This window comes from Temnothorax nylanderi, unplaced genomic scaffold (assembly GCF_030848795.1).
Source record: "Temnothorax nylanderi isolate EJ_2023f unplaced genomic scaffold, tnyl_v1.0 TNYL_tig0035_pilon, whole genome shotgun sequence".
Lineage (NCBI taxonomy): Eukaryota > Metazoa > Arthropoda > Insecta > Hymenoptera > Formicidae > Temnothorax > Temnothorax nylanderi.
In genome coordinates this window covers 930337-950350 of record NW_027249097.1, presented here as the reverse complement: position 1 = coordinate 950350, position 20014 = coordinate 930337, and the positions used below count along the sequence as shown (strand labels likewise).

Sequence of the window (20014 nt, the reverse complement as noted above, 5' to 3'; positions counted from 1 at the left end):
TCACAATGGTTGTCTCAGTCTATAATACTTCTATATATAAATTATCAGTTAAGGAAACTTCCAGATTTATTTACAGAATTTATTACAAATATTGATACAATAAATGTAACTGTCATTGACAACAGTAAGTAGTCCTTTATTTTGCATGCCAAGATGGGACTGGCTTCAAAATGCATTTGATCTGAGGTATTCTAATTTCCTCTCAACTTTGCTTGGAAGAAACGTCGAACCTTCGATGCCAATCTCTCGCATGAAAGATCCAAGTCGGTTCTCTTTGATGTTCACTGACATTACGCCACGAGTAGCAAGACTTTCTCGATCCTGGCACAGAGTTTTTGCATTTCACTGGGTACCGTGTACTCCGACGCCAGAATAGCGTTTGCCACGGCTATCGTCTCTTTAACCGACTGCGCCTTGATCCATATCCTGCCGTTCATCCCGGCGGCGATTTCGTACGCCTGATTCCGACCGAGCAGCCGGAACAACGGGCACTCCGGATTCAGCAATTTCCTCACGAGGCTCAGCGAGCAGGTGAACATCATGCCGTCCGAGCTTAGCACGCCGAGCTCGTTCTCCTTGCCCTGAGAGTCCACGCACACCAATTCCGGCTCCATGTCCTTGCTGGCGACCAGTAACTTGGCGTACACCACATCGCCGATCTGCACGTCGGGCCGGTTCTTCTTCGTGGCGCCTTCGAAGGCCAAGTAGGATAGCGTTGCCTGTTCGCTGGCTCCGATGTCCACCTTGAAAATGTCACCGCTCTTCTGCGCCACTATACCGACCACGTTCTCGCCTCGATTAGGAATGTATCTGCGCGTGAGGTAAAATAATATTAAAATATTATGCTCGTTTTATGCAAAGCAACATGAGAGAATAATGGGCCAATGATACGAGCTAAATACAAGATATTATATTAATGCAAAGTTTCATTCGTAAATAGAATGGAGATAAAGTAAACGATTTTTCATGATTAGTTAAACTCATTCTTGTAAACTTCAGTTTAGTAGAGGAAGACTTAGTAAAGTCGAAATGTTTACTTTTTTTATATCCATTTTATTTATGAATAAAACTTTGCAGTAATACAATATCTTGTATTTAGCTCGTATCGTTGGTCGATTATTCTCTCATAAAACAATATTTCAAGATAGATCAACTGTGATTAGCGTCTCAAAAGAAAGGGTAAATTAAATTAATCAAAGTTTGGTCGAAGTTGCCTCATTTTTGCTGGAACCAAAATAAAATTACACGAGCGTTTAATGCGGAATGATAAAAAGAGCGCATATTCCTTATAAATCTACATTAATGAATGCCAAGCTTGACGCACGTAAGGAGCGGTTTCTCTTCTTGCCTTTAACATCCTGATTTAATATCGTTGCAGGAAAAACCGGCGTCTTATCAGTACATCTATCTCTCTCGACGAGAAGAGGGGATGATATTAGCACGTGTGTTATTATGATTCAGAGTATAAACGTTCTGTACCGTTTCTGGTAGCTGTCCACGTAGTAGACGGCCGGGTCGCGTTTCCTCAGGACACCCGCTTTGCAGACGAGCACGGCATCGCCCTCGCGGCGCAGTCCGGGGCCCAGGATCACGAACTCCTTCTCGTTTCTCCCTTCCTTTTTGACCGGCGTGATGTTCTTCAAACTGTCGCCCGGCATCACCACGTCGCCCACGTCGACCTCCATCCTGAGAAGAAAGAGAAGAAAGAAAAGTCTCTCTCTTCCTCTTATCTTTCTTTATTTCATTCGCGCGACGTAAGTGTTCTCCGACTTCCTCGAAGAAGCTTCGCCGCGTCTAACCTCCGTCCGCCTAACCTCAAAATCGACACGGAGCGCGACCACGTGCGGCCGGTCCCGCCGGTCTCGAGCGACGCGAAGTTGTCGCTGTCGCGTCAGGAAAACGTCACGATTGAGAGTTTATATTTTCAACCGAGTTTCGCGTTTGTCTTGTATTCTTGTCAAAAACAAAATTCTCACACAGATTCTTCTCGGATCTGCACCTGCTACGTCGGTACAGAGCTGCGTTCGAAAACGTCACCGGGGTGCACACGAGTATACTCCCTTCTCTTTCTATCTCAGCGAGTTAGAAGGAGAAGGGAGTATACCCGTGTACACCCGGGTGACGTTTCCGAACGCAGCCATGGAGCGCGGAAACGCGGAAGACAAAATTTACAGATTTCCGTCGATCCGTTCCGTTCATTTGGTTGCCTTGCACTCATCGTACTTCCCGTACTCGAGTACTGGATGAAAAAATTAAGATTCTTTTTAGCTGAACTTCTTGCGTACGGTTTATCTTTCCTCTTCTTTTTTTCACGTTGGAAAGAAAAAGAGAAAAGATAAAGAAGTTTGCAAAAGAAGTTCAGCTAAAAGAACGCAGGCCAAAAGAGCGCGAGAGATTCGAGCGCGGAAAGTGCAAGTAGAACGAATAAATTTCACGAAGGTGCAGCGTGCAGCTACTTCTCGTTCGAATGGCATGACTACTCGAGAAAGGACCACCAGGTGTGTATATATACATTGGCCCTCTTGTCGCCGAAATGGATACACGGAAGGATTCAAATGATATTACAGGACGAACAGGTAATACGAGTAGGCGTGCATTACGACATAATCAAGAGACGGATAATCCCTGCTACAAGGTACCCGAACGATTGGCGATTATCGCCTTTTTGGTCTCTTTTTCGCTAGCAACACAAATGTATATATCTAATCTAGAAAGATGTAGCTAAAAGAAATCAGAAGAAGCCAGTGCGACACTATTCTGTCTGTTAACATGGTTTTACTTCTAGGAGCACCTCCAATCCCTAAGATGCCTTGACTCCAACCAGAAAGACCGCAACACATGCGAGCCATACTTCCTCAATTACAGGAACTGTAAAAATTTCTGGGTAAATTTCTCTCCCAATCGCGATTACAAATCTGTATCTGTAAGATTATACCTCCAATGGTGTTGTTTCCCTTCATCGCAGGCTTCCGTGCAGACTGAAAGGGAGTCGAAAGGCATCAAGCCCTATATGCCACCTTTGGAGGAGCGCGTCAAGATAAAAGCCGAATTCCTAAACTCTAGATAGCGACAGATGTGCACACACGCCTTGCTTTGTAAAAATATCTTTTATTCCGTGATATCTTTCGCGGTCGTCTCTCAATATTACACTGTAATATATATTACGTATGTATATAGTCCAACAAAGTTTACATATATAAGCTTGAAATTAAATATTAAACCCACATAGGAAAGAAACGCTTTCTTTCTCTAATATCTTCGCTTTTACCATCTAAGTTTCTTTGTCTTGATAAGCATAGCTTAACGGAGTATATTTTATACATGCTTGGAAAACATATCACTTTGATGTACAGAGATGTATCTACAAAGACGAGATTATTAAAGTAACAGAGGAAAGAGAAACTAGCTTACACAATGTTGCCGCAACATTCCATTCCATTTGTAGCCAGAATTTTACATTGCAAGTTACGGAAATCATACAATTGTTTGTACACATATCTTAAAGCAAACGTACACTCGATACATAAACAATAACGTACACTCGATCCTTTCTTACTTGACGTACACATTATGCACTAAATGCAATTTGAAGTACTACGACACATACGTTCTACAATCAAAAAATATACATATAATTGCCAATAATTTGTACAGTTTTTCCAAACACTAAAAAGAAAGAGAAAAGGAAACAAAGATAGATAAATAGATACAATTGTTATTAGTACATTGATTAAATAACGTCCGAGGGACGATACATGTCGAAAACGAAGAGGTGCATATTTTTGGTTCACTGCTCAACGAGCTCGGCAGCATTCAAAGAAAAAGTATTTGTACACACATGTTATACATAATCTCAGCGGAATACCATGATGGAGAGGACGTTTTATGGACGAACCCGCTGCTCTTGGAGATAAAAAAGCGGTGATGCGGATAAGTATATCACAGTAAGATAGTCAAACACATTTCGGGTAATTTTGTTATTGCATGTAAGAAATAAATAGGCGATCCAGCAGACACTATTTTTTCAAGATATGTGGGATAAAGTAGCGCTATCAAATCTCTGCGAGCAGCATTACTATCGTATTTCGCGTCGAACGGCGGTGTTCTCGTAAAAGGACGTGATTCTAGGAATTCCTTATTTACTCGATAAGTGTTTTGTCATGGTAGTTAATTTCTCGTGATTAATTCTAATAAAAGTCCGTGTATGTGTGTGTGTGTCAGATCTCTTCTCCCTGCCTGCTTTTCCGTGTTCAGTTTTTATCGATCTTTTTTTTTATATACTTGTCTCTTCGTTCTTAACATGCATCGTCGGCAAGTAGTCATTCGGAATGATCTTTTATGGAGAACGTCTGAATACGGAAGTGCCGGCACATTTGACGTACCTGTAATTATAAAACAGATGACGCTGGCATGAGATGTTGCCTTATAAATTATAAAAATATGATAATTACAATTAATTGTAGACATCTTTCTCAATACGTATAATTGGAGATATATGAATATCACATCATTGTGATCATGACCGTGACATTTCGTTAAACTTACCACACAAGTGCCGTAATGAATGTGTGCCAGCAAGGCCACTATGGAGACTAAATACATAAATTCCAAATCTACACTTGGTAAGATAAACGAGAAAACAGCGGCCACTGCGATTGGCAATAGTATCCATGGTAATACCTCGCATCTCGTATTACTCATTTGGGATACGATTAATCGACACTGCAACATAAACATTATTAAAATGAATAATGCGATGAATAATAAAATTAACAGACATAATTACCAGGTTAAATAAATGTATCTTACGCATATATTGGAAAAAATAGTGCCGATGGCAAAGTATATTATTCTCGGATCCTTTTCTAGAACATTGTTCGGAGAGTGCATTATCCAGACCGTGGAAATTATAAAGAATAAAACTAAAGGCACCAAGGGCCTAATAGCCTCTGGAAACGTCCTCATTTTGCCGGTCTTATCCCTATAAGATCTGCAAGACAATGCAAAATAATTATGTTAATGCAAAAAATTTTTTGATTAAATTTTGTCCTAAAGTATAAATGGGCTTTTTATAAAAAGAAGTGTAAAAGAGAAGCAGATAATTTAATATAAAGATTATTTAATCAATATGTATTAAAATTATTCTTAAAAGAAATCTCGGAAGTGCTCCGATTTTATCCATGAAATATTTTTGTCATCAATAAATTACAGAAATTGTATAACTTGCTATAACGATAAAGTGGTACTCACTTGTATATGTTCCAAAGAACAACCGGTAAATTGGACACAAGCGCACTAACATAGAACAACATTTCGAACATAATTCCAGCTGATATACCACCAGGTAATTCAAATTTCCAGGCTTCATGTCCACCTATGCTGGTAAGTGTAAATACAATGACAGTTGCCTGTAAAAAAAAAATTAACAAAAGATATAAATCGACACAATAATGAAAGTTAATTAATAACGTAAAGAAATATTTTTCTTTCACGTTAAAAATCGCACTATCCAAGCAAACTTACTAGCATGGAAGCATCGTATCCCCAGGGAAGAAACAGCACGCCCGTGTTATATTTTTCCCAATGACTCAGATAGAAATTAATGAATACGTTCCATAGTATGAAGTACATTCGCAACGGCGAGACGCTGTGATCCGTTCTGCCGAAGACCGAGTACATACCCACAGTGATCAACATGGCACTCCAACTGTCCAAACCATGATCAAACAGCTCCCCCAAGGGGCCGGACGATTGTGTGCGTCTCGCCTGCTTTCCATCTATCCCGTCTGGAATATTATAGTTACAAATAAAATCAAGTTAAATTTTACTTTGTCGAAGTAAAGATCTTACTTTCTAATCAGTTGTAAGTCAAGAATTTATTTATTGTATAAACACTTTTGTAAAATATCTGTAATAAAAGGGTTTATATATATCTCAAGAGATTTATGCTTATATATCTCTCAATAAAATTACGTTTATCACTTTCTAATCCATTGCTTAATCCAAATTTCTAGATTGTTTAATTTTATTTGAGTCTGTATGTCTACTTCAAACATGAAAGACTTTTATATTCACCAACTCCTATATGTTAATATTAAAATTACTATATCAAGCACCAAGTACACGTACCAAGCGTATATGCCATAAAAATGTTAAAAGCGGCCACGGCAAAGACCCATCGTGATATCGGAGGGTATTCCGGCTTGTCGTCGCTGGACGCATAGAAGTAGTAGTCGTAAATCGCAAATAGCACGAAGTTTAGCACGGTAAAAAGGAATCCTGAGAAAGTTAGTACGTTCGGAGCAACCCACTTCGGGCAATACTAAAACAAGACGAATAATTATATTCATAATTAAAATACTATGCGAAGAAGATGTTTCGTTCTACATAGCGCTACATAATACACGGCGGATAAAGATAATATTTATTAATTGTTCCACCGCTCCGAAACGAAGATCGTACCTGTACCAACTTGTTCCAAAAAGGATGCATGACGTACACGCTCAGGGGACTCGTGTCCAAGGAGCTATACTGAAATCAGAATATTCGAGGTAAGTGGCACAACCGAGTGTATTGTCAGTTTGATTATTTGAATAAAATTTCATTATTTTTTATACTAGGAAAAAATGCAATATAAAATATTTCCATCATGAATTATACATGCACGTTGTAATTTACTATAGACCGTAGAATTTCACTCACGTTGCCACACGTGATACATTGATATATTTATGTCTTCAAATCGATATTTCCTACGTGTGAAACGTGTACAGCGAAAATCGGATCGGCTGGAGCATACCTTGTAGCTCTCGAACCCCGTGAGGTGCTCCTCCGTCAGGTACTCCACCTCGAACTTCAGCTTACGATACATCTTGGAAATCTCGGGAGGTCTTTCGAATCACCTTAACGAAATCTCACGTTCGCACTCGGGGGAGTCGTCAACCGCGCATTTACGCGGACTCGCGGACGGGAGAGGCGCCGGGGCCTCGGGGCGGCGGGCGCGCCAATAAATAACGCGCGACAGATCTCCGCGTTTGTGTTTTTATCTTTTCGCGAGGATGCGAAAAAAATTTTCCTTATTTGTACCGCGCGCAAAAACGTCCGTCACGTCGACTCATCGCGCACCACGACTCCGTACGCGGCCCCACACGCTCGTAATCGCGGCGAAGAGACGATGACTCCGGCGCGCGCTCCGGTGCCTTCCACACGGCCCACACCGCCGATTTCCGCTTCGAGACGACGCTGAACGACGCAGGTCCCGCGCGCGCGACCGACCGTTCAGTCGTCACCTCACGACCACTCACGACAATCCCAACCCAATTTACCCAATCCCCCAACAGGCACGACGCGACGGATTACGCGTGTATTACGTATGCACGCGCATCGGACATCGGACGATCCCGGCTCGTCGGCCCGCCGCTCATTGTCGCCCCGCAATCGTCACACCACCGCACGCACGCAGCCACGCACGCCAATGAATGCGCGGCAGCGCGACGATAATACGTTTTCGCGTAGGGGCGAGGATTGTGAGGAATAACGCGCGCGCGGCGGCGCCGGCTGATCGCGTGAATCGCGAATCGCGTCCCGGCCCCGCGGACCCGGCCCCGCCAATTCGTTCCGTCGACCACGCGCATGCTGTTTGATCGACCGTAACAAGAGAGTCGAGGGAAAATTAAAACGCAGGGACGGTTGATAATACAGAAATATTAATATATTCAAGATTGTTGCCCAGGGTTGGGCGTTTACGCGTAAAATATATAATGTAATGTAATAATGATATATAATATGATACGATATAATGTAATGTAATATAATATGATATATGATATAATATGATGTAATGTGATATAATGTAATAATCTACATTTTTATATATACAATGCATGAAAAATGTCGCGTACATATAACGTGAACAATACGTAAACGATCCATGCAGATGTAATCTTGATTCTTGAAATTTACAGCGTAATCCTGATGTTACGAGCAAGGTCGATAATATAGAAACCTGTCTTTTTCATCCTCGCGATGCGCATTGGCGCCAGGAGCGACGACCAATCGGATGACTGCGCAGATCAAAGGGCGGCCAATCGCGACGCTCAAACGCGGCCCGGTTGCACGAGCGGCGAACGATCTGAAGAGTCTCTAGTTCCATGAAACCTCGCCACCACGGACTTCGGACTTCGGACTCGGACCAGCCGAGACGGGCCGAGCGCGGGTGTAGATTTTCACAGGTTGACACCTTCACGATCTTCCTGCCGTACGTTCGTACGATGACGTAAGCCGGCACCGGCGTCGTATACCAAATACACGCTGCACGTTCATTCGACCGATTAACGATTCGTAAAGATGACACCGTGCTAATTCCGCTGATTGACACGTTACTTCAGAGCAACGACGTTCGAAGACCGGTGTTCGCAGGCATGGGCGACGCTCTCGCGGCTGTCACTTCTTGAAAATCCGTCAGCAGGTCGTAAGTATGTATTTGTACACATACACGGATAGATTAGGTGCATTCTTGATATGCAAAATCATGTTGACAGCACCGATTTCTTATCAGCAGCTCCGTCATTCCGAAAGCCTCACTATGGCCTCTGCGACGGAGCAGCAGCAGCAGCAGCAACAACAACAGCAGCAACAGCAACAGACGACGCTGGAGTTTTATCAAGCGATGGCCGACTTCAAGAATATGTTTCCGCAGATGGACGACGATGTGATAGAGGTGGGAGCGTAGAGGACTATATTGACATACGACGTACTGCCATGTCATCTTATTAGGTATACATTTGCATATCCCATTTGCAGGCTGTGCTGAGATCCAATCAGGGAGCTGTGGACACCACGATCGATCAATTGCTCACCATGAGTACCGACAACGAGAACGAGAAGATCAGGAGTGAGCTGGAGCAGAAGGAGGAACTTCCGAGCACCGCCAAGTCACCCAGGAAAGACACCGGCAAATCGAAGAGCATTCAAAAGTGGCAGCCTCCGCTATTGGGACCATTGCCAGACACCTTTCTAAGGCTCCCCCAGCAAATGTCGGATGATGGTATTGACTTGGCGTATTCGCAAGAGAATTCCATGCTGGAGGATGAGAGGATCGCTATGTTTCTACAGAACGAGGAGTTCATGGCGGAGCTCCGTTGGAATGAAGATTTTCTGTCCACGTTGGAACACGGTAAAGAATTGAAAGAAATTGAAGATTCTGCAAAAGGGGGGTGCAGCTCGAGAGAGAAAATGGAACGCTTTTTTTCTCTTATAGACTCGAAGCTGGAGAAAGGCAGCCAAACCGATCACGTCGAAACCGATCACGACGACGAGGATCTGTTCAAAGAAAGACTGAAAAATATGGGCAAACGTAAGCAAATGAATTAGCATACAATTGTTTAAATTAAGAGCTATGTACGCGCGATTTTTATTTATTTCTCTAATCGATGAACACCCTTGCAGTATCCCGACGTAAATTCGCGCAACTTACGAAGGTGTTCACTCGCAGCAAGAAACGTGGCGGCAGGCAATTGTTACCACCGACGGCTTCTTGCGACGATCTTTTGGACCCGGAAGAACAATCCAAACCTCAATCCTAAAGAGAGATCTATATCTACACGATCCTGTTGGAATATATTCGCTCTTGTCTTTCGTCAACGTGAAGACGGCAAAATTCAACGACATTTGCAGCTTAATATAATTTAGATGTCACATGTCGCGGAGAGAAGCATATCTATGCCGTAACTTGCGGGACAATTACGTCAGGATCGTGTGAGATATAAGTTAATTAGCGATTCTAGGTTTCTAGCTCACTCTATGGCTGACAATTAGCTACAGAGATAATGGAATTGCAAGGTTGAAGACCTGAAGGTGCGTCAGCGAGAAGACCAAAAAAAAAAGACTCACCGAACAAGGTGAATATCAAGTAAATATCAAGTAAAACGCTTGATGAAAGAATTATCAAAAAATCCGTATCTCGGTAATTATGCAGGTACACGTAGGGATTAATTAATCTTAAAGCATTAATCAATCTTAGTGCATTAATTAATCTTAATGTATTTTCTAGTTCAGAGGACGCAGATCTGTTTCTGATAAATTCAGTGTGATATTTTAACGATGTTGTGACGTAAATTTTATTTTAATAGATTTTATATTTTGTTGTGATGTACGTTGCTTGCGATTATCCGTATTATTGCGTATTGTTGCGTATTATTGCGTATAATCGTTTGAAGACTGACGCAAGAAAGTTTTTACAGAAGTCTATCGAGCGAGATAATCTCTATAGAATTGTCATTGGTATTGGAAGAATACTTGATTCGAATTACGAACGGTGGGGACCGTTTTACTTAAGCGAAATGACGATTAAAACAAATGAAAATTTTTATTGTACGCAAAGTACGCGATGCGTTTGCTTTCTAGCATATACGGCTATGAAAGTAATTGATGTTGTGTATATATATATATATGTCTATGTGCATCGTACGCCGATAGTGCGTGTTAATTAGGCACAATAGTTTATTGAAAATTTAAAAAAAAACGCAACATCGACCCGGATTGAAAAGGAAATGTGATTCTTTTGTCAATCCAATTCTCGAAAAGCTGAAGACTTGGTCTGGTGAAATAGACCGTTTAGTCATTATTGAGATCTCAAAATCTCGGTTATACGCAACTCGTCGCGTCGCGTAAAAGAGAGTCACGGTCGGTCTCGCTCCGCGCGTACTTGGCGCGAGACACTACCGTGTCTCTTGATAATTGATTCGTTGGAAAAAAGAAATGGATGAAGGCTTATGTTATATTCTTACGAAATTTGCATTATTATAGATAATTTGCCAATGCCTTATTAAGTAGTGCTTATCAGTTCAGTGTTGTGACGAGTAATTGAATTCAAAATTTGAGACACCACACGAATGTTGGACGCCTTCATTCATTCATCCTTTCGATTCTACTTGCGATCGCGAGTGGTAACTGCACCTCCTTTAGACGTAAAACCTAGTCATTCAGTCTAGCCATTATTTATTGAACAAAGCTCTGATATTGTAACGATATCGTGAATGTAGAAAATATTTATAAAAACGATCGTAGGCAGTCTAAGTAATTTACAACATGTGCTATGACGGCAAACACGTATGAGAATAAATCGGAAGAGATGCTGGAATGTGGGGATTATATTTATTCAAAATTGCATTTGCACTCAACAATTAGGAAAGAAATGGTTCCAAATGCACATTCATCTGAATCGTCGTAATCCGTGCTAACCATCTCTCTCCCAATAATCATGATATCGACTTAACTAATTAGTGCCCAAGAGCACAATATTGAAATATCAAAATGAGCAGATTGTCTTGCGCTACGTATCGGGTTGCTTGAAGAACACTCTGGCACCGGAAAGACTATAATATAACAACTGGAACTCGGCGTTTCTCTCGGTGAGACGTTGAAGCGTGAGCGCCCTGGTCTGTTGGAGCTTCTCGTCACCGTTGTCGTCCTTGCGCTCTGCGGCGAGTCTCTCCTGGGCAACGTGCTGCTCCACCGTCTTGAACCAATGAAGACCGTCCAGCTCGGAGCTCTGATCGAGCAACGCATTGATGTAGGCGATACCCATGGCGAAGCCGTCGTCGGTGAAAGCCGCGCCGGTCTGGTTCTTCTTGAACATCTTCTCTTTGTTGGATACGGAATTGTCGACGAAGCTGAGCGTTAGCGGCGGCACGATGGCGTAGAACTGTTGCAGATGATAGGACTTGGCGTCGCGGAACGCCGATGCAAACACATCGACCAGTAGCTTGAAGTATTGAATACCCTCGGTGAAGTTGCGCACCAGATCGGCGATGTCGTTCTCCAGCCGTCTGGCCGCGGCCTGCGTCGTGGCGCTATAATTCAGTCCGCGACAGAGCGACTCGAACGGCACCGTTCTCTCGATATCCGGCAGGAAGGACACCGCGTTCGAGCTGGCGTGGAGGCCGCCGGAACGGATCAACCGCACGTAGCCGAGCGCGTTGCCGATCTGCGTGATCAGCTGTCGAAATTGATCCAGGTAGCTCAGCCCATCGGCGGTCATTCCCAGTTTCCGGATACCCTTCTGAAATTTCTCCGCTCGTTCGTATGTGTATGGAGCGGCGCCCGCTTCCCGTTGCGCTCGGACGAACCTGATGTCGCGCATCAGCCGCGACTTGATGTGCTCGTCGAAGAGAAACTGCGAAAAGGTATGCAGTTTCACGCGCAGAAACTGGTAGACGAAGTTCACTGTGGTGCTCATGATACCGGTGCCGTGGGTGCGAATTGAGTTGGCGATGTGCCGGATGCCGATGGTGTTTAGATGCTTGTTGCCGCTGCTGTGTTCCACGAACGTCTGCGTGTTCAGGTTGTATAGGTACCTACGATGAAAGACAAAATGCGATATTGATTAATTTCTAAATATATCATAAATACAAATTTTTATACTATTATATTTAACAATTCTGATTACCTGGAAACGAACACGTGGATGTTGCGCATAATCTCTAGAGCGTCCAGGCCCTGCTCGAGAGTCTGGGTCGGCAGATGGTCCTGCACCGTGTCCAGGCCCATCTTATAGCTGGCCAACGCGTGCATCGTCCGATAGGTTCTCCAATCGTGCAGAGCCACTGTCGTCAGATTGTAAAACATATCGTCCAGGTAATGCTCGACGAATCTCTTCGTGCAGATCATGTTCTCGGCCAGTGGTAGCGGCGGGACTCGCACCACCCTGCCGCCGTCTTTCGCACCAATGTTGAAGGGATTCGTGGAGTCCAGTTTGAGATGAGCGTGCACGTGTAGTCGTAGGCTAGTCTCGATCTCGTGGCAGGCCGGTTTCAGGACGTTCTTCACCAGGCTCTCCCGGAGTTCCGCGATGCGTTTTACCCTCAGCTCAGCAAACTCCTGCTCGCCCACGGCGCTGTTGAAGGCAGCGAACAGGTGAGCAATGTGACAGACGCCGGTATTGCCGTCGACGACCGAGGAGAGATAGGCGGGTAACATGTTCTGATGATGCAGCAGCAACGAGTAGTCACCGTGCTCGTCGACCAGCTCGTACAACTCGGCCACGGCGTCGTAACTGTCCAATAGGAACCGCAGTTTTACCACGTCCTCCTCGCGGAAGGTGTCGGTCAACTGGGTAGCGCACGCTAACGCGCAGCGCACTATTAGTCGCCTGTCCGCGCTCGCTGGACCGCCTATCAGCCGCATACTCAGCCCTATCAGCGATAGCGCGTCTAGCCGGTCCTTGCTGTAACCCTTGTCCCTCTGAACGAGAGCCTTGCGCGCCGTTTCCAGCATGACTAGCACGTAGTAAGCTAAATATTGCAACACCTGCGCCTGCGACTGCACCACGACCGGCCCGAGCGCGTAGAACATCGTCTGCAGGGACTTCTGCAGCTCCATGAGCCTGCAGATCAGCTGCACCGTGCCGCGATTCATCGGCCTGGACAGCGAGGCGTGCAGATTCGTCACGAACGCGACGGTCTCCCGCATCTGGGACAGCAGTGCCAGCAAGTCCGTAAGCAGCGTACGCTTTTGCCCAATGTCCGACACCTGGAGATTGGTCCTCGTGACGATGCTCTGCATCTCCACGCACCAGGTCGTCCCTCGCTGTATCAAATTGTTCACCGTGACCGGCAATCTCTGCGTCCTCGCCTGCAGAATCTTCTCGCCCAGTTGCGGGCCCACGGCGTTGCCAGTCTCCTTCGGCACGACGTCGCTGAGGAACTTGCTCGGCACCCACATCACGTTCCCCACCAACGTGACCGCGTAGAATCTCTTGTTGGCCTCCGTCACCCTCTTGATCAGCTTCTTGTCGCAGGCGCCGAACAGCTTTATCACCACAGCGACGCCGACGTTGGCCCTTATCCAGTTCCTGTTCAACGCGGCACAGTCGTTAGACTTGCTCTCCACATCCGTGATCATGTTCTTCAGATAACTGACGATCTGCTCGCTCATTACCACGCCCTTGTTCACGTCCATCACGTGCTCGATCGCCTTCAAAAACATATTCTTTCGCAGGAGTTTCTCCTGCAGATCCTTGAGCAGATGATCGAACGTCTCCAGCTTCGTCTCGGCGACGCCAAACTGCGACGGATTGTGCATCATCGAGCGCACGTGCATCCTGTACTTCTTCCACTGGTCCAATATTGCCGGTTGAGCGTCGACGATCTCGTCGAGAGTCACGAGGATCACGAACAGATCTATAAAGCCTTCGAGCAGGACAGGTAAATAAATTTCGTGGACGGCGCCGGATAGGCTCGCCAACTGTTGCGTGGTCAGGTGCACGACGGCCGACATACGATTGGTGAAAACGGATAGATCCAGGAGATCCGACAGTAGTTTGGCCACACCGGCAAGATCGTCGTCCATCCTTTCCCCGTGGGCGAAGAGCTTCGCATAAAAGCCAGCAGCTTCCACCTTCAGCAATCTGATTTCCCTGCACGTTCCCGCTACCGCCGCCAGCAGCTTGGACAGTACCTTGTTCTCCATCTCCACCAGGGAGAGGATACCAATGTCCTCTGTCGTTTTGCAAACCAGGCGCAGAGGACCCTCTATAATGTATTCCAACGTTGAATCACCCTTCCAGGACTTCTCCACCAGATTCTCAAAGAACTTTCCGTACTTCCGCAGGTGCATAGCACCCGCAGCCTTGTAGATGCTCTCATCTTTCTTGGAGTTCCACGCCGGTGTCATTTTTTATTTACTGAACCTGCGACTCCGGTGATCTGTGATAATTATTGGACATTAATTATGATATTTTTATGACTAATACACGTATTATAAACTTGTAATAATATAAATAACTTTATATTAGAACTCTCTCTTTCATTTTTTTCTATCTAATTTATTTGGCATGTAATAACTTACCATATACGCGTATTAATATTTTTATATTGCTTGTTTTATGCATTCGAACTTAAATAACACAACATTATTCTGTTTTTGCACAGTATGTAATCCATCTCATTGTTGTTCCATCCAACTTCAGCTGACACTGTCACACGAGACATTTGTACTCTCGAGGAGGCGGCTAATCGGCTAATGCAACATAAAGCTAATAATTGCGTTCTACTACTCGCGATAGATGGTAATATTCTCGAGAAATATCAACAGCCGATATTTTCCACCCAGTTGGTAAAAGTACGTATCTTACAAAAATACCGACAAAAAAATCAATTTTTAATCCTTCGTTTTATTAAAAAAAAACTCTTTAACTTCTTCTCATTATCTCAAGCGAGGGTTGTGAAATAAAGTCCAATCTGTCCGCAGCGATATTTTTATTATATCAATACAAGACGTAATTTTTATTTCTAAACAGAAAGAGAGATAGAAATTATATGATGCCAATTTTGTTGGCGACGTCGAGTGCGTCGTAGTCGCGCGTCAGACGCACGTACGCCTTCTTTTTGCCGTCCGGCCTGATCAGAGTGTTCACCTTCGCCACGTCGACGTCGTACAGCTTTTTGATCGACGCTTTGATGTGATACTTGTTGGCGCGGGTGTGAACGATGAAAACGAGGGTGTTGTTGTCCTCGATCTTCTTCATCGCTGCTTCCGTCGTCAGCGGGAATTTTATGATGTTGAACGCATCCATGCTGAAACAAGTCCCAGAGATGTAACGATAGGTTCTCAGAAGAGAGATTTATTTCTGGATTTTCGAACGAGTTCTGGAATTCGTTTGTTCTTACCGATTTCTATTAGGTACAGATTTGCGTGGATATTTCGGGTTTCGCGGTGGCCTGAAGGTTTTCGGCCTGTGGAAGTGGACGGACGTCCTGATCTTCCGTACTCTGGAGCCATGAACTCCCTTCAGAATCTACCAAGTAAGAAGTGTGATTGTCAGATCAATGATATCTAATACACGCTTGCATATAGCGTGCTCTGATAATGTCAGTACTGTGTTAAAGTTATTTTCACGAATTTCAAAGAGATTCCCACACTAAAATTCATCATTGGAAAAAAACGCTTTGCTTAAAATAGCGAGATAAATGATTTTTAGCAAAATATTTCTGTTTCAAACACCTTTTTCTGTGCCTTGAGGGCCTTCTGAAGCGGAGCTGCCGGCTTTCCGCCCTTCGGGGTCTTCTTAGTAGCCTGTACATTTTTCTTCGGCTTGCTAATCAACGGCTTGCTGGCGAGCTTGAGCACAGGCTTCGCCGCGGGCTTGGCGGCTGGTTTGGCGGCAGCTGCCGGTTTGGCAGCCGCTGGCTTCTTCGCAGCTGCAGGCTTAGCTGCGGGCTTCGTCACCTTCGAGGTGGACGCCGCTGCGGCTGGCTTCTTCTCAGCCTTCTTCTCGGCCTTCTTTTCCGCAGGCTTACCTACGGAATAGAGCAATACAGAACTGGTTCGATAATCGAATAGACACATTGAAGGGAACGAGGATCGAAAATGTATTTAAAGTTTGAATTATTCTCAAAAACAGTAACAGATGAAACTTGTACTCTCATCCTCTGGTTCTCTACTTCCATCTTCATAGGTTAGGTTATGGTACACGCGAATGCGGCGTCGGACAAAATCGTTGCCGGGTACGTCGCGCGGCGGATGCAACTCAAGGAAAGACGACGAATAAAATTACGAGGAACGTTTCTTCGAGAATCGTCGCGATCGTCGTGAATACGACGCTGGAAAACACATGCTCGTTCGACCACATGGTCACGGGCCGCGTCGCGTTCCCCGATCCCGAGCCACGCGACGTCGTCGCGATGTCGATGCGTTACGTCCGCGTTGATCGACGCGGCGCCGTTTATCCCGGAAAAACGCACGCTCGGAGGGAAGAGGGACGAACGTGGTAAATTGTTTTGAAACTCTACCTGCCTTCTCCGTGGGCTTCGGTTTCGGAGCCATCTTACTGGAAAAGAACGACGAACGACGACGGCGGAAGCGCGGAGCGTCAAAGGATCTGGCTACTGGCTACCGCGCTAGTCGTTGATCGACGAAGAAAGAAGAGGGCGACTCCGCCGACTCCGGTCAAATTCAGATTGACCTAACCTAACCTAATTCAAATCGGTAGATTCGTTTTTGAAGTAAATTTTCTGATTATGGGCCGGTTGTTTCAACCTGTAAACTAACTGATAGTTCAATCAAATGTCTATCTTTGCCTAATTTGAAGGAAAAACAAAGAGTATAATGATTTAACTATCAGTTGGTTTACCAATAGGTTGGAAAAACTGCAGGCCCTACTTATTTTCGCCAATCCAACGAAAAATTAGTAAATTTATCCATCTCGAAATAAATTATCTGAAAATTAATTAAAAATTAAGTTCAAATATAAAAAAAATTAACAAAGGACTCCTTGATAACGAAATTAACAAAGTGGAGTTAATAACGGGCATTGAAAGTACAACGCAGTTGTTAATGAGTGAGTTTATCAGTATCACGAGATTCAATAATTAACAACACATAATAATATGGTTAATGTCGCTCGAAAATGCGGGAGACTTTAAAAAAAAGGAAGAAGATTATATATTAAATGTATAATTGTTTTGTAAAACAGAATTTGCGCATTAATATTTGATGAAGATTTAAATAAAAATATCAGACGCAGATATATTAATTGATCTTTGCTGAAAAAGAAGAAAATAATTCCAATACGATACTGAATTTTTTAGTTGTTATTGTCGCACCGAATAAAAAATAAATTTCTTATTCATTATTACACAATAATTTATTCCAGGTGCCTGGATCGTTTTTCCACGATTACATCCGCACGAGCCTCCCCCATTGTACGTGTCGCGAGCGAACACCTGCCGCAGCAACCAATGTTTCTCGTTTACTCACGCAGAAATCAATCGTGCCCCGTGTGACCCACCGACAATAAACAACTAGCCAGTCTCTGGACGGTGCCGGACAGTAGCGCATAAAAGATCCAGTCAACAACGATGTAATAATCGCAAAAAAACGCACTTGTGCAATAACACGCGTGGAAAAAGAAGGAGCGCGCTTTTGCTTCTTCTCAAGCGCTTGCATATATTCGATTAGCCGAGAGTTAGATATGTTGGAAACGCGCTCCGCAGTTTACAAAATGATGAAGGAAGTGGCCCACGATGAGAGGCAGGTAGGGGAACCCATTCGAAATTAATTAACGCTCGAACGTATACGAACATATGTTTCTCTCGCTGATTTTCGCCGACAGATAACCGATTGGCCGCCACCTTTCTCGTCCGAGATCACGCCGTACAACGAGAGCGACTTCGGCGGCTTGATCAGACGGACCTGCGAGAACAAGAGCCTGACCCTTCGGATCTCCAAGGTGATCGTCATCGGCGACGTTGCCGTCGGCAAAACGTCGTTGGTGAACCGGTAATGACTCGGCGAACGGCCACCGTATCGTTTAGTAAAATTGTGAAAAAACTGATCATTCGCTTTTGCGCAGCTTTTGCCACAAGCTCTTCGACAACAATTACAAGGCCACCATCGGCGTGGACTTCGAGGTGGAGAGATTCGACATCCTCGGCGTGCCTTTCCACCTGCAAATGTAATAAAGCTGACGAGAAGCGCTAAATGTTTACAGGGTGAATTGAACGTAATGTAGTAATTTGAGACAATGGGATATTTGCAGATGGGACACCGCGGGACAGGAAAGGTTCAAGTGCATAGCGGCGTCTTATTATCGCGGAGCTAATGGTGAAAATCCCTCTCCCTGCACATCATCTTTATATCTGCCTCTATCTCTGCATCTCTCACGCGCAATTTCATTTTAGTAATTATGGCCGTTTTCGACCTGGGGAACCTGATGTCGCTGACGCACTGCCAGCAATGGTTGAACGAGGCAAGTCGCTGCAACGTCGGTCCTTATCATATCTTTCTGGTCGGCGCTAAGAAGGATCTATTAGTAAGTATTGGAAATATTGTTATCACTTTTATTATTTATATATTATTGTCATCGATTTTATTGATCGCTCTTTCTTTCTGGGAAACGACAGTCTCGTCCGGTGTACGAGATAGTCGAGAAACGAGCGATCGAGGCAGCGAGCCGGATGCGGGCGGAATATTGGGCGGTCTCGTCGAGAACGGGCAACGGCGTGTCCGAATTGTTCACGCGGATCGCCGCGCTCTCCTTTCACGCGATGGCCCTGCGGGAGATGCAGAGCTTGAAGCTCGAACCGATCAACATCGGCTCGGCGACGATAAGTGAGTGGAAATCCGTGGGCATTCGGTAGAGCCAACATACACTTAAATATAAAAGAATAAAATTTAAACCAATAATACCTTAAGTTAAAGAACATTTTGTTATTTTTAACTATCATGTGCGTTGAAATTTATTATTTTAACACAAAACAGTGTTATTTTAATTTCATTGGTCTAGTTAAATTAACGACACATTTTGGCCCATATTCTGAACTCTCTTTTATCAATAAAAGCGCGCATTTATTTCTAAAATGCTATAGTTGATGTTACATATACTATAGCATCTCACAAATAAAAGCCTAATGCTTTTATCACTAAAAAAGAGTTGAGAATATGGGTCTTTGAGTAGGAGCAGTGACGACCTATAAAGATGGTTAAAATGACTCAAATAATATAATTTAATACTATGAATTTAACAGTGTAAACGCACGAAGGAGATGTAGCTCCTTAATGCAAAGTAAGGACAAATTGCTGATCCCGCTCTCTTTTTCCAGTGTTGAAAAGGGAGTCGAGGGAGGCCGAGATGAAGCGGCGGAGGGTGCCGAAGTGTTCCAGATGCCCGACGTGACGGCGGAATTTGACCAATATTCAAATAATGGATGATAAAGATTGGAAATACAAAGTAAATAAAAGCGGCCAGTTAAACACGTGCGGGTCCCCCCCCCCCCAACATTCTTGCTTCTACAGTCGGAAAGAAAATCGTGAGACGAAAGTCGCGACTCCGCGCGGGCGTCTCCATTTAAATCTCGCGCGCTCCCGAGCGCCGCCGCTCGCGGCGCCACCGTCGTCTAACGAGTGCTCGTTTATCAACCGTCCTGCGAATTGCGAATCACTGCGAATTTCCGCTCGGGCTGCTCGGAGAATGACACAAAAAGAGAGCGACGCCGATACCACCGAGTCCACCGAC

General features: G+C 44.5%; 7 protein-coding genes across 13 annotated transcripts; 3 read left to right on the top strand and 4 right to left on the bottom strand.

The window, feature by feature from the left end:
• Positions 1–37: 37 nt before the first annotated feature.
• On the bottom strand, positions 38–2111 carry Rrp40 (exosome complex component Rrp40). Of its 2 annotated transcripts, none has more exons than XM_071703477.1 (3): positions 1815–2111; positions 1480–1686; positions 38–810 (listed from the first exon to the last, which is right to left on the bottom strand). In XM_071703477.1, exons 2-3 carry the CDS (start codon positions 1683–1685, stop codon positions 291–293), a joined length of 726 nt encoding a protein of 241 aa, XP_071559578.1. In that variant the 5' UTR covers position 1686; positions 1815–2111; the 3' UTR covers positions 38–290. The 2 variants fall into 2 exon arrangements, with proteins under 2 accessions (XP_071559578.1, XP_071559579.1); XM_071703478.1 differs by having other exon boundaries at positions 1977–2105.
• A 75-nt stretch (positions 2112–2186) lies between these two features.
• LOC139771043 (coiled-coil-helix-coiled-coil-helix domain-containing protein 7) lies at positions 2187–3402 on the top strand. The gene is made up of 3 exons (XM_071703490.1): positions 2187–2635; positions 2786–2884; positions 2966–3402. Exons 1-3 carry the CDS (start codon positions 2534–2536, stop codon positions 3065–3067), a joined length of 303 nt encoding a protein of 100 aa, XP_071559591.1. The 5' UTR covers positions 2187–2533; the 3' UTR covers positions 3068–3402.
• Positions 3089–7597, bottom strand: LOC139771036 (ethanolaminephosphotransferase 1). The gene is made up of 8 exons (XM_071703467.1): positions 6800–7597; positions 6463–6531; positions 6130–6322; positions 5524–5786; positions 5251–5408; positions 4810–4990; positions 4546–4722; positions 3089–4382 (listed from the first exon to the last, which is right to left on the bottom strand). Exons 1-8 carry the CDS (start codon positions 6869–6871, stop codon positions 4320–4322), a joined length of 1176 nt encoding a protein of 391 aa, XP_071559568.1. The 5' UTR covers positions 6872–7597; the 3' UTR covers positions 3089–4319.
• A 552-nt stretch (positions 7598–8149) lies between these two features.
• On the top strand, positions 8150–11140 carry LOC139771032 (CUE domain-containing protein 1). Of its 6 annotated transcripts, none has more exons than XM_071703461.1 (5): positions 8150–8470; positions 8561–8719; positions 8803–9175; positions 9260–9355; positions 9448–11140. In XM_071703461.1, the coding sequence occupies exons 2-5, from the start codon at positions 8585–8587 to the stop codon at positions 9582–9584; spliced, it is 741 nt and encodes a 246-aa protein (XP_071559562.1). In that variant the 5' UTR covers positions 8150–8470; positions 8561–8584; the 3' UTR covers positions 9585–11140. The 6 variants fall into 6 exon arrangements, with proteins under 6 accessions (XP_071559562.1, XP_071559563.1, XP_071559565.1 ...); XM_071703462.1 differs by having other exon boundaries at positions 8558–8719; XM_071703464.1 differs by having other exon boundaries at positions 8541–8719.
• Positions 11141–15032, bottom strand: Swip (strumpellin and WASH-interacting protein). Its single transcript, XM_071703458.1, has 3 exons — positions 14848–15032; positions 12449–14705; positions 11141–12356 (listed from the first exon to the last, which is right to left on the bottom strand). Exons 2-3 carry the CDS (start codon positions 14671–14673, stop codon positions 11333–11335), a joined length of 3249 nt encoding a protein of 1082 aa, XP_071559559.1. The 5' UTR covers positions 14674–14705; positions 14848–15032; the 3' UTR covers positions 11141–11332.
• Positions 15033–15242: 210 nt separating this feature from the next.
• On the bottom strand, positions 15243–16943 carry Rpl23a (ribosomal protein L23A). The gene is made up of 4 exons (XM_071703456.1): positions 16791–16943; positions 16003–16298; positions 15669–15796; positions 15243–15575 (listed from the first exon to the last, which is right to left on the bottom strand). The coding sequence occupies exons 1-4, from the start codon at positions 16822–16824 to the stop codon at positions 15314–15316; spliced, it is 720 nt and encodes a 239-aa protein (XP_071559557.1). The 5' UTR covers positions 16825–16943; the 3' UTR covers positions 15243–15313.
• Positions 16944–17026: 83 nt separating this feature from the next.
• Positions 17027–19752, top strand: LOC139771028 (ras-related protein Rab-34). The gene is made up of 7 exons (XM_071703455.1): positions 17027–18034; positions 18113–18279; positions 18353–18454; positions 18539–18603; positions 18681–18811; positions 18903–19110; positions 19602–19752. Exons 1-7 carry the CDS (start codon positions 17972–17974, stop codon positions 19673–19675), a joined length of 810 nt encoding a protein of 269 aa, XP_071559556.1. The 5' UTR covers positions 17027–17971; the 3' UTR covers positions 19676–19752.
• Positions 19753–20014: the final 262 nt, after the last annotated feature.

Bases quoted from the DNA above. Each gene is read 5' to 3' on its own strand.
- Rrp40 (XM_071703477.1), bottom strand. From the start codon at position 1,685: ATGGAGGTCGACGTGGGCGACGTGGTGATGCCGGGCGACAGTTTGAAG. The intron at 811-1,479 runs GTACAGAACGTT...CCTCACGCGCAG, and splicing joins GTGGACAGCTACCAGAAACG to ATACATTCCTAATCGAGGCG.
- LOC139771043 (XM_071703490.1), top strand. From the start codon at position 2,534: ATGGATACACGGAAGGATTCAAATGATATTACAGGACGAACAGGTAAT. The intron at 2,636-2,785 runs GTACCCGAACGA...TTTTACTTCTAG, and splicing joins CGGATAATCCCTGCTACAAG to GAGCACCTCCAATCCCTAAG. The intron at 2,885-2,965 runs GTAAATTTCTCT...CCTTCATCGCAG, and splicing joins GGAACTGTAAAAATTTCTGG to GCTTCCGTGCAGACTGAAAG.
- LOC139771036 (XM_071703467.1), bottom strand. From the start codon at position 6,871: ATGTATCGTAAGCTGAAGTTCGAGGTGGAGTACCTGACGGAGGAGCAC. The intron at 5,787-6,129 runs GTACGTGTACTT...ATAATATTCCAG, and splicing joins TTTTATGGCATATACGCTTG to ACGGGATAGATGGAAAGCAG. The intron at 4,991-5,250 runs GTGAGTACCACT...ATTGTCTTGCAG, and splicing joins GTTCTTTGGAACATATACAA to ATCTTATAGGGATAAGACCG.
- LOC139771032 (XM_071703461.1), top strand. From the start codon at position 8,585: ATGGCCTCTGCGACGGAGCAGCAGCAGCAGCAGCAACAACAACAGCAG. The intron at 8,720-8,802 runs GTGGGAGCGTAG...TCCCATTTGCAG, and splicing joins TGGACGACGATGTGATAGAG to GCTGTGCTGAGATCCAATCA. The intron at 9,356-9,447 runs GTAAGCAAATGA...ACACCCTTGCAG, and splicing joins ACTGAAAAATATGGGCAAAC to TATCCCGACGTAAATTCGCG.
- Swip (XM_071703458.1), bottom strand. From the start codon at position 14,673: ATGACACCGGCGTGGAACTCCAAGAAAGATGAGAGCATCTACAAGGCT. The intron at 12,357-12,448 runs GTAATCAGAATT...CTTTCATCGTAG, and splicing joins ATCCACGTGTTCGTTTCCAG to GTACCTATACAACCTGAACA.
- Rpl23a (XM_071703456.1), bottom strand. From the start codon at position 16,824: ATGGCTCCGAAACCGAAGCCCACGGAGAAGGCAG. The intron at 16,299-16,790 runs GTAGAGTTTCAA...TCTATTCCGTAG, and splicing joins GAAGCCCACGGAGAAGGCAG to GTAAGCCTGCGGAAAAGAAG. The intron at 15,576-15,668 runs GTAAGAACAAAC...GACTTGTTTCAG, and splicing joins TCTGTACCTAATAGAAATCG to CATGGATGCGTTCAACATCA.
- LOC139771028 (XM_071703455.1), top strand. From the start codon at position 17,972: ATGTTGGAAACGCGCTCCGCAGTTTACAAAATGATGAAGGAAGTGGCC. The intron at 18,280-18,352 runs GTAATGACTCGG...GCTTTTGCGCAG, and splicing joins AAAACGTCGTTGGTGAACCG to CTTTTGCCACAAGCTCTTCG. The intron at 19,111-19,601 runs GTGAGTGGAAAT...CTCTTTTTCCAG, and splicing joins CATCGGCTCGGCGACGATAA to TGTTGAAAAGGGAGTCGAGG.